Raw genomic sequence first — 12372 nt, 5'->3', positions numbered from 1 at the left:
AAATAATTGAAAATTCATGCAGACATTTATTGAATAGTCGGGAGATTCTTCAATCAAATATTTTCTCATGTATTGCTTGTTCCCAAGGAAAGTTAATAACTAGACCATCACCAGCAAAAATTGGAAATGAATCTATCTTATTTTTAGAACGAATACAAGGTGATATTTGTGGACCAATACACCCCCCATGTGGACCATTTAGATATTTTATGGTTTTAATTGATGCATCAACAAGATGGTCACATGTTTGTCTATTATCAACTCGCAACCAGGTATTTGCGAGATTATTAGCTCAACTAATTAGATTAAGAGCTCATTTTCCTGATTATCCAATTAAGAAAATTCATTTGGATAATGCTGGTGAATTCACATCTCATGCTTTTAATGAGTATTGTATATCCATTAGAATTGATATTGAACATCCATTAGCACATGTTCATACACAAAATAGACTTGCAGAATCATTTATCAAACGTTTAAAACTAATTGCAAGACAATTAATCATGAGATCAAAACTTTCAATGTCAACTTGGGGGCATGCAATCTTACATGCCGCAATATTAATTCGCATCAGGCCAACAAATTATCACAAATTCTCTCCTTTACAGTTGTTTTTTGGTGAGCAACCTAATATTTCTCATTTGAGAATCTTTGGGTGTACTTTATATGTTCCAATTGCCCCCCCTCAAAGAACCAAAATGAGTCATCAAAGAAGGTTCGGAATATATGTTGGGTATGAATTTCCATCTATAATAAAATATCTTGAACCATTAACATGAGATTTATTTACGGCTAGGTTTGTCGATTGCCATTTTAATGAGTTGATCTTCCCAACATTAGGGGGAGAACAAAAACAGCTAGAAAAAGATATTACTTGGAATGAATTATCATTATCTCATCTTGATCCTCGTACAAAACAATGTGAACTAGAAGTTCAAAAGATAATTCATTTGCAAAATCTAGCCAACCAATTACCAAATGTATTCACAGATACAAAAAGGGTGACTAAGTCATATGTACCAGCGGCTAATGCTCCAATAAGAGTCGAAGTCCCTGTTGGACAATTTAATACTACAAACGAGTCACAAATACGCCTGAAGCGTGGTAGATCAATTGGTTCCAAGGATAAGAATCCTCGAATAAAAAAGGGAGTTAAAGAGCAAAATGACCAAATTGAGGATGTACAAACTCAAAAAGATTCCTCTGACATAACCAATATTTCAGTTCTAGAAGAAATTCAGGTACCTGAAATTATTGAAAATGAATAGATCTCAATAAATTATGTCATGAATGGAATACGATGGAATCGAAACAATGTCAATATTGATGATGTATTTGCATATAATATAGCGCTAAATGAAATAAATGATATTGAGGATCAAGAACCAAAGTCCATCAACGATTGTCGACAAAGAAATGATTGGCCAAAATGGAAAGATGCAATTGAGGCAGAATTAGACTCACTTGCTAAACGAAAAGTTTTTGGACCAGTACTATGTACACCAAAAGGTGTAAAACCAATTGGATACAAATGGGTTTTTGTGCAAAAACGAAATGAAAATGGTGAAATTGTGAGATACAAAGCAAGACTAGTTGCTCAAGGTTTTTCACAAAGACCCGATATTGATTTTGAAGAGACATATTCACCTGTAGTAGATGCAAACACTTTTCGATATTTAATTAGTTTGGTTGTACATGAAAAACTTAATTTACATCTAATGGATGTAGTTACAGCATATTTATATAACTCTCTTGATGCTGACATTTATATGAAACTCCTAGAATGATTTAATTTGTCTGACGATGCAATTTCTAGAGAAGATTATTCGATTAAATTAAATAAGTCCCTATATGGGCCAAAGCAATTAGGTCGTATGTGATATAATTGACTAAGTGAATACTTATTACAAGAAGGATACAAAAATGATCTAATTTGTCCGTGTATATTTATTAAAAGATCTCAAAATGGATTTGCCATAATTGTAGTTTATGTAGATGATATAAACATTATTGGAACTCCTGAAGAGCTTTCAAAAGCAATAGATTGCTTAAAGAAAGAATTTGAAATGAAGGATCTAGGAAGGACAAAGTTTTGTCTAGGACTGCAAGTTAAATACTTAGAAAATGGTTCTTGTGCATCAAGAAGCTTATATAACAAAGGTGCTTAAAAGGTTTTATATGGACAAATCACATCCATTGTGCACTCCCATGGTTGTAAGATCTTTAGATGTTAATAAAGATCCATTTAGACCCCAAGAAAAGGATGAAGAAATACTTGGTCCTGAAGTACCATATCTTAGTGCTATAGGAGCACTAATGTACCTTCCTAATTATACATGACCCGATATAGCATTTGTTGTTAATTTGTTAGCAAGATATAGTTCTTCACCTACATGAAGACATTGGAATGGAGTTAAACAAATCCTTCGCTATCTTAGAGGTACAATGGATATGGGGTTATTATATTCAAATATTTCCAAACCAGAACTAAATGGTTATGCAGACGTAGGTTATTTGTCGAATCCTCGTAATGGTAAATTACAAACAGGATATTTGTTCACAAGTGGTGGTATAGCCATTTCATGGCGATCCGTAAAACAAACATATCAGCCACTTCATCTAATCATGCTGAAATTTTAGCATTACATGAGGCAAATCGTGAATGTGTTTGGCTAAGATCTGTGATTCAACACATACGGGAAAATTGTGGTTTATCTTCTGGAAAAATGACATCGACAATTATATATGAAGATAATGCTGCATGTATTGCACAATTGAAAGATGGATACATAAAGGGAGATAGAACAAAGCATATTCTACCAAAAAATTTTTTTACTCATGATCTTCAAAGGAATGGTGATATAAATGTTCAACAAGTCCGCTCAAGTGACAACTTAGCAGATCTCTTTACAAAGTCACTTCCAAGAAAAGTTTTTGAACAATTGATACACAAGATTGGACTCCGTCGTCTTAAAGATTGTATGCATGAGAGGGAGAAATAAATATTTATGAATGATGTACTCTTTTTCCTTCACTAGGTTTTTATCCCAAAGGATTTTTCCTAGTAAGGTTTTAACAAGGCACATTCTAAATATTGGACATCTAAGGGTGAGTGTTATGAATAATAATTAGTGGCTTAATTAGTGGATGCCAATATTCATTATCAATCATTACCATTTATATTTCCGTTATGTATTATTCCCTTTATTGTGTAATTATTCAGTTACCACATGTACTTATAAATAGGTTAGTTTTCTGCCAAAGATTATACACTAGTCAGATTCTTTTCTCTATCTTATATTGTCTTCTTTGCTCTTTCTATTTATCTTTCTTTATAACAGATGTAAAATTTTATAGTTTTCGATTAATAATTTTTAACAAAATCAAAATGAGCGTTTTCAACAAGAGTATCAAAGAGTATTTTTTTTTATAACATTTTTCAAAATAAATTTACTAAAAATAAGTTAAGAATTGGTTAAAATTCTTTTTTTGTCATTATAATTTAACTTATTATTTTTTTAAAATTTTATAATTTAAAATACTTTTTTTAATTATTATATTTTTTTTTATAGTTTTTATAGTTTATAGATCTTTTTACTCTTGTAGTTTTTTTTAATTATTTTAATTTTTATTGTTAATTTTATTTTTTACGTTGTTTTTTTTGTTGAATTTGAAAGTAGTATTAATTCTATTTTGGGTCTCATTCATTTTGTTAAACTTATTTTTTTTAAAATTGTACTTCCACTTGTGAAATTTATTGTTGAGATGTTTTTTACAAATTGAAAATCTAAACTACATGAATATTAAATAGACAATTTAAAAAAAAATGACAATAAACACTAAAAATAATAAATAAAAAAAATCAGAAATCTTAGAGACGATGAAGAATTGAAAAGGATAAATTTAAAGATTAAAAAATTATTTTAATTAAAAAGATTAATTAGAAAGTAAAGTAAGTCAATTATTTAAAATTTTATCATTGAACTAGTCTATATTTTAACATTTCTCAAAACAAATTTACTAAAAATGAGTTAAGAATTTAAAATTTTATCATTAAAATGAAAATTAGCGAGTATTCTTAAATTTTAAGTAGCAACCAAGGAACTACAAAAAGAAAGTTAAGATCTCAAATTGATTTCTTAATTTGGATATGCTATTTGATGGCAAGTTCTTTGAATCTTCTTAAAGGTAATACTAAATTCAGGTTATTTGTTATAAAATCATCTGATACATACATATATATATATATATATATATACATATATATATATATATATACATATATATATATATATATATATATATAATAGAAGCTTAAAAGTGAAAAATTGGGGATATAGCATAAGGGAAATTTCAGTTTCTTTTTGTTCTTTCGAGAATTGATCAGTAGGATATGTATATTCAAAGCAAATGCATGTTGCTTTGTACTTTGTTCGCTGCCTAAGCTTTTTTGTTACATTATGTAACTTTATGGACACTCAGAAGAGTTGCTTATAAATTGATATTCCCTTACTTTTTCCTGATATTATGACCTTTGATACCTAGTTCGCAACCTAAGCAACTTCTGTGACACTCAGATGAGTTGCTTGGAAATTCATATTCTTTCACTTTCCTTAAGCGTTGCTTTAATAGCACCATGTTTGAATCCCTCCTGGATTATGACTCCTAAAATTATGGTTAAAAAATGAAACATTTATTTATTGTTTTAGTCTTCAACGTCATTTTGTAATTGTTTTTAGTAGAATTAAAAACTAATCCAAACACATCCCTAATTGTTATTGTCCGCGACGTTTATTTCGTGCAAAAAAAAAAACTTCTTAAATTTAATGAAATATAACTCTTTTATACCATATTAACTCCATAAAAATAAAACAGTACCTTGAAATAAAATAGTACCTCCTGTCAAAAGGCCTTAGAGCATAAAAGCTAGATCTCAAATAATAACTTCAGGTATCATCAATAACTTCGGGTATGCGTAGAGAGGCATGAGAAATGATCCTTTATGCCCAATTTGTCATGAAGAGCCTCAAACTTTAATGCATGCTATGCATAACTATACAGTGGCGAGAAGTGTGTGGAGTAAACATTTTAACGGTATGCTGAATGGTGAGTTCTTTACATTGGAGTGGATGCTTTGGCTAGAGTGGAATCTGCTTCAACAGGGAGAAACTATGTTTGTTGTTGCTCTGGATGATATCTGGATTATGCGAAACAATGTTGTTTTCAATAATACATATCCTAATATTTTTATTTTTAGTATTGTAGTTCATATACAGGCTAAGACTTCTAGTATTTTGTAGGCTTTCTCATCTCCACTTAAGCCAGGTCGTGGTACTGACTATCCTTTGCCTCAGAGTCATATACCTTGGACCTTGCCTCCTGAAGGTGCTCTTAAATTGAATTGCGACGCGGCAGTTGTGGCTGGTTCAGAGCTGTTTGTGGGGAATCATTCGTGAGTGGCTGGTTCAGAGCTGTTTGTGGGGAATCATTCGTGATCACCATGGAACTTTCATGGTAGTCTTTTCGTGCAAGATTGGATTGTGTTCGGTTGTCTAAACTGAGCTTTGAGCTGTTTACATGGCATGAAGCTTGCCAAGGATACAGGGCTATCTAAAGACTAATTTGTGGAAGAGTCAGATTCTGCTATTGCAGTTTCATTTCTTGAATGTCGAGTGTAACAGGCATCATCCTTATTACTCTATTTGTAATAAAGTTGTTAGAATGACTTATAATATTTCTCTTGTTAATCGTAGACATGAGAGAGGTCATTCAAGTGACGTTTTTAGTTTTAGTTTGGACGGTTAGTTACTGGCAACACCAAAAAATCAATGAGCTCGTACAAATACAGTACTAAAAATAGGATGGAAGTGGTGACCAAAACAGATATCCACCGCCTACTCTAGATACTTTGGGAATTTTCTATAGCACAAACAAATACTAAAACAGGCAGCACAATAAAGAATCCCCCATTATCAAACGTCACTGTTCTAACAATTCCATCAAATGTGAAAATACCAATTCATATATGCAACTGCAGAAAAATAACAAAAATATAAACAGTTCGGGTTGGCACAATAATGATAAGATAAAAGAGAGTTCAACAGGCACCGATGCTCATGAGTGCGCACTATCATTTTTATTACAACGCTAATAATAAAAAAATCATCTGACAAGGGGCCAACTTGTAATTCTCCCGAGTAGTAGTAACACAGAAAACAGCCAAGTTAGACTGCAGGGTACCTTAAAATCTATACTTCGATAACTCAGGCAAGTAAAAGATATTGAAACAAAAGAATAACAGTGTCGTCACAGTTCAAAATTGCATAGAATAAGGTTACATCTGATTCTGAACATGACAGTACCTGAATTTCAAAATCCTTACACAAACGGTCTTCATCCTTTAAGAAGTGTAGTAGATTAATCCAAACCACTGATTGCTATAACTAATCAATTTTGACTGAGGAGTAGATGAGCCTCGTGAACCAAAAGCACGCGTAAAATCCGATCGTTCCGGTTACTACAAAGAAGGCATAGGACGCTATAAGCATGTAACCAAAGTACAGAAGCCCAGATACTAACTTCGTGATTTCAAGCTTAGTGAAGAAGTAGAATGTCGCATAAAGAAAGAGGTACAGAGCAGAGGAGCCAGATGTGAGGTACGAACGCCACCACCACAAGTAATCCTCACTGCACAACTGGAAGTAGCAAAGCACAATGGTTATCTCAGCACAAGTGACAATGAGGATGGCGAAGACCAAAAAGAGGAAGCCGAAGATGTAGTAAAACTGATTCAACCAGATTGATGTGAGGATAAAGAAAAGCTCAATGAAAACAGCTCCAAATGGTAGTATTCCTCCAATCAGAATTGAGAAGATTGGATTCATGTACCATGCCTGCTCAGGGATCTGCCTTGGGATTTTGTTTGTCTTCACAGGACTCTCAATTGCGGGCTTCTTAAATCCAACATAAGCACCCACAAAAACAAGAGGAACCGAGATCCCAAACCATAAAAAGATCAGGGCAAACATTGTTCCAAATGGCACAGCTCCAGATGATTTTTGTCCCCATATGAGAGCATTCAATACAAAGAAAATGGCAGAAACAATTGCAGGGAACAAGATTGCAGTTTTGAGGGCAATTTTCTTCCACTCCCCACCTTTGAACATTTTATATAAGCGGGCTGAGGCATAACCAGCAAAAATCCCCATGAAAACCCAAAGCAAGAGCATGGCTGTCATTAGCCCACCTCGGTTTGAAGGAGAAAGGAACCCCAGGACAGCAAACATCATTGTTACTAGTATCATTCCAAAAAACTGAACACCAGTTCCTACATAGACACACAGCAAATCTGAGTTATTTGGTGGCCTAAAAACATCACCATGGACAAGCTTCCAACCAGTTTCTTCCTGTGCTTCTTCTTGGGTTTCTAACTCATTGTACTTTGAAATATCACGGTAAAGTGTACGCAGCATTATCATTGCTACCATGCCCGAGAGAAAGAGAACAATCATTAATGAGTTAACAATTGAGAACCAGTGAATTTGGTCATCACTCATCAGCAAATAGGCATCCCATCTTGAAGCCCACTTCACATCACTCTCCTGAATGTAGTCAAAGGTAGATGCAGGTCAAAGAAGATGACAAAGATGAAAATAGGACGAGGAAGAGGGGAATAGAACAAGGAAGACGACTCCCTTTGAACAGAAGGAACAATAAAGAAGTTACGGAAAAATAAAAATAAAAACATATTAAACTAGACAAACTGCCCATTAACAAGGAATTTTATTTACTTGGACATGATTCATAAATCAGACTCTTCTCAGACCATATTTTCTACTACTTGGCTTATGGCCCAATAGCTCATCCATATCTACCAAAGAAAGTACACATGTAATATTTAATCAAGATAACCTCACCTGGAATTCAACATCATATGTGAAGATAATTTCCTTGTTCTCTTCAACCTCTTGAGGACTGTTGGAATTGACAACTGTGTGTTTAGCATGAGGGTCACAGGTTGTTAAACGAGTCTTGTCATCCCAGTTCCCTTCATATTCATGTTTAACACTGCACAGAAACATTCATATTTGGAAAATCACTCTTGCTACAAACCACAACTTTTAAACAGAATAACTTAATAAAACAAAGCAAGCACAAAAATACTGACCTGAATGGCTTAACCTCAAAGCCCACAATTCTGGCAGATTCAGTTAGTGTATCTCTATGATACTTGACAGTAAAAGCCAAATGGTTGTGAATAAAATACTTCTCCTCCTTGCTCTGTGTATTTCAACAAAGTAAGCACAAGAAAACATGTGATGATCACAACAATAAACATTGTCCTATAAAATAATGAGCATACCCCACTGTACTGCCCTTTGAGTCCAACATGGAAACCAAGTTGATAAACAGTAGAGTCTGGATCCACCCGTTTTATGGGAACAACCAGAGGAAGGTTATCTAAGATCCTGCAAGAAAAGGAAGATCCGTTATAAGATACAAGATTGCAGCACAGAAGTGGCATGAAAATATACAACAAATACTGAATGCCATACATGTTTACTCGATACTCATCATCAATCTTCTCTTTGAACTCTTTTGCAGTTTTGGCATCAAGTTTAAGCTTACACACAATATTGCACATTTGCGGTTCACGCATTTTAAACTGCAAATATGTCACTGAGTAAATCACTTGATAACCATAACATAATTAATCAAGCAAGAATTAACATTTCACATTTCACGTGAAACTTACCACATAACGAGAATTTTCAATGCGATCGCCACGAAGAACTTCTCCAAGATTTTCAGCACTATCCACTATTTTCTCTGGGGGACAATAAGGAAGAGAATAGTAAGTGTACGGAAGCTGGGTCTTTGTTGAAGTTAATTTGTTTACTTTCACTTGCAATGGATCTCCCTGCACCATATAAAAATTAAAATAGTCAGTCAAGCAAATCTATGCATGTATTATGGATATTCATTATTATTAATTTAAAAGAGAAGACTGGACATACAGGAATATAAGGGCAGAAAACAATACTGATAAGACAGATGAAGAAGGCCCAAAGCTTAACTACATACACCCAATGCATCATGCATCTGATTGGTAGTTAACATGTTCAGAGAAAATATGGGGGATAAAAATCATGCAAAGAAGCTTAATGATTAAGTGTAGAACTGTAGATGTCCTACTGTCCTATCGGTCTTTGACAGGATGCAGAAGCAATAAACTGGCTAAAAGTGACATGATTCTTAATGAATTTGTGAGACAATATTTAGAACAGACAAAATTTAATACCACTCACCTCATTCAAAGAACACAAAACAATTAACACAAAGTGTAAGTATGTGTGTGTATATGGTGAGAGTGTGAGCTAATCTTAACATTTGAATCTTACATAAATGGTCAACATTAGTTTCTTGTATAACAATGTTAACTATCCATATATAATTGGACATTCAATATTAGCTCTTCTCAGCTCTCATAGTCTCACTCTACACTTTTCCTGGCAAATACAAATACAAATTTTAAGCTTCTAATTATTTCTCTAATTGGAACAGGACAAAGTACATGAAAATAGAAAATAATACAATTCATCTCTGCGACAACATAACATTTTCTACACCACTAAGTTCCCAGTCCTAGTATCCAAAATCTTCTAAGAATAAATCTCCAAAACCTTAAAAATTTTAAATCACATGAAAGAACTCGTGATTTTAAAAATGAGCAAAATTCATTACAGAATACAGACAAAACAATTTGTTTTCTAAAATTTACCTAATCAACCCTTATAAATTAAACACAAATCTCTATCTTGCACAAAAACATTTTTGGAGGTTTTCTCCGACGAGAGGGAATTTAGAAATTTTTTAATTACTTATCAAATTTGAATTTTACTTATCATAATTATTTATGAATTAAATTTTAATACTTCTAAAATAAATTATCAATAAATAAAAATAATATCGCGCTATAATTAAATTAATTATCATAAATCTAAAATATAATATATATGTTTAAAAATATCTATTTATACAAAGTTTAAATATGATTTATATATTCAAATATAATATTTATTTATATATTTATATATATAATTTATAAAATTTAATGATATATAATAAATATTTTACCTGTGCATTCCACATGCAAAAATACTAGTTATTGAGATATTCCAATCAGCATTAACATAAAAATTTAATTAACAAAAATTATTAAAAAAAAAAATGCAACTAAGTAATTGAAATTTGAAGTCTCCATCGAGTGTCTAACATGAATTTGCATTCAACACAACTACCATTTAGAAGTCTCCATGCTTCTAAAATTACAAATTGAGCTTAAATTCAACCAACCGCCAGCGTTAAAAAACTATTTACACAAGAAACTTTAACATTATCACAGTAACTAAAGCGGATCAAACCATCAAAATGCGTCACACTAGCATCACCAAAGTAACTAAGCTTTCCACCGACACCAGATCGAAGTCAAATTAACACAAACAATAACAACAACAACAACACTTCCACACACAATACACACTAATAATCTCCCGACAGCAGCACCGCAATGTTCGCCTCATTATCACTCAAGAAACGCAAACAACAACCGGAAAATGGAAATCACAACTTCAACCACCAAACTAAACAAAAACAATGCAACAATTCAAAAACGAATATAGCATCGATCATGTCCATCTCAGATCTCAGATTGGAACACACAGATCGAGCGGTTACGTAGCGAATAGGCGATAAATTTGAAGGAACGGAAAACCTAAGAAAACAAATGCGCGCGAAATGGAAAATGAAAATGGAAATGGAAATGGAGCGAACCTTCTGGAAATCCTGCGGAGCGACGCCGGGGAGGTAGAAGCAGAGAGCGCCGTGGATGAAGAGCGAGAGAATGATCGCGGAGAACGCGAGGGATCTCCAAAACGCCATGGCGTTTGAGATGGAAACGACGAAGAGAGAGAAACAGATAGATAGATAGATCTGTGACTTTGAGGTGTTTCGAATTGTTATGTTCGTTGAGACTTGAGGCCGAGAGTGTGATATAATAAGGGGGTGAGGTGAAGATTGAAGAACGAGGTGAAACCTTCTCTCCGGTTACCAATAGCTACGGTTATTACTTTAATCTCCTCTGCCTCACTGATTTTCCTTCAAGTGAGGGTAGGATCGGAAATTTCTTCTTTCATCTGATTGGAGGGGGAATTAGGAACTAAATTGTCAATGCTTTTCTTCAAAATTCAAATCAGATCTGCTACCAATGCTAAAAATAAATACTTTTATTAAAGTTAGTATTTTTTAAGGGGAAAATAGAAAATAGTATATATACCAATAAAATATAAGGCTTAATTGCATTTTTATCACTCAAGTATTGCAATTGTGCAATTTTAATCTTCAAGATTTTATTCGGGTAATTTTAGTCCTTAAAAAATTTCAATTGTGTAATTTTGGTCCTTTAATTTTTAATTGAATAATTTTAGTCTCAAATATCATAATTGTGCAATTTTAGTCCCTCAAATATCATAATTGTGCAATTTTAGTCCCTCAAATATCATAATTGTGCAATTTTAGTCTCTCTCATTACAAATTTAATAATTTTAATATATATAATTATATATATATATATACAATATTTAAAAAAAATACAATTATTTATCTATTCAAGTTAACGTATATTATAATTTTTGTTAATATATCAAATAATATATATTTATTATTATTACTAAATAAATAAAATTTATATATTATTATTTTAATAATATTATTGATAAATTAATATTAATAATATTATTAGTATATTTATAGATAAATTAATAATTTGATAAATATAACTTAGTATATATTAATATTCTTTTATAAAAATATAAATATATATCAAACCAATATAAAAGTTACTGTTAGTAACTTTTAATTTATATATTAAATTATTAAATTTGTAATGAGAGAGACTAAAACTTCATAATTATGATATTTGAGGGACTAAAATTGAATTAAAAATTAAAGGACCAAAATTGCACAATTGTAATTCTTTAAGGACTAAAATTACCCAATTAAAATCTTGAGGATCAAAATTATACAATTGCAATACTTGAAGGATAAAAATGCAATTAAGCCAAAATATAATTGAAAAATTATTTACTTTTATAATAATTATAATTAATAGGTTTTGACATGACTATGATTATAAAATACTTAGGAGGAGATGGCTTAGAAATATGCGTAGAAATACATTTAAATAATTTTATTACCATGAATAATTCTCTAATCAATTGAATTAGAGATTATATTGTTTTTTCTTTATACAATTGTAACTATTACTTGCATATTATACATTAATTTTTTTATAATAATTACTTTAAGAACATC

General features: G+C 31.9%; 1 protein-coding gene across 1 annotated transcript; it reads right to left on the bottom strand.

Annotated features, from left to right (window-relative positions):
• Positions 1-6117: 6117 nt before the first annotated feature.
• Positions 6118-11101, bottom strand: LOC109789022 (transmembrane 9 superfamily member 8). Its single transcript, XM_020347888.3, has 7 exons — positions 10834-11101; positions 8756-8920; positions 8556-8665; positions 8363-8468; positions 8168-8280; positions 7917-8067; positions 6118-7601 (listed from the first exon to the last, which is right to left on the bottom strand). Exons 1-7 carry the CDS (start codon positions 10939-10941, stop codon positions 6444-6446), a joined length of 1911 nt encoding a protein of 636 aa, XP_020203477.1. The 5' UTR covers positions 10942-11101; the 3' UTR covers positions 6118-6443.
• Between the last annotated feature and the right edge of the window lie 1271 nt (positions 11102-12372).

This window comes from Cajanus cajan, chromosome 9 (genome assembly GCF_000230855.2).
Source record: "Cajanus cajan strain Asha chromosome 9, NIPB_CcT2T_4, whole genome shotgun sequence".
NCBI classification, from domain to species: domain Eukaryota; kingdom Viridiplantae; phylum Streptophyta; class Magnoliopsida; order Fabales; family Fabaceae; genus Cajanus; species Cajanus cajan.
This window is presented reverse-complemented; position numbering and strand designations above follow the sequence as displayed.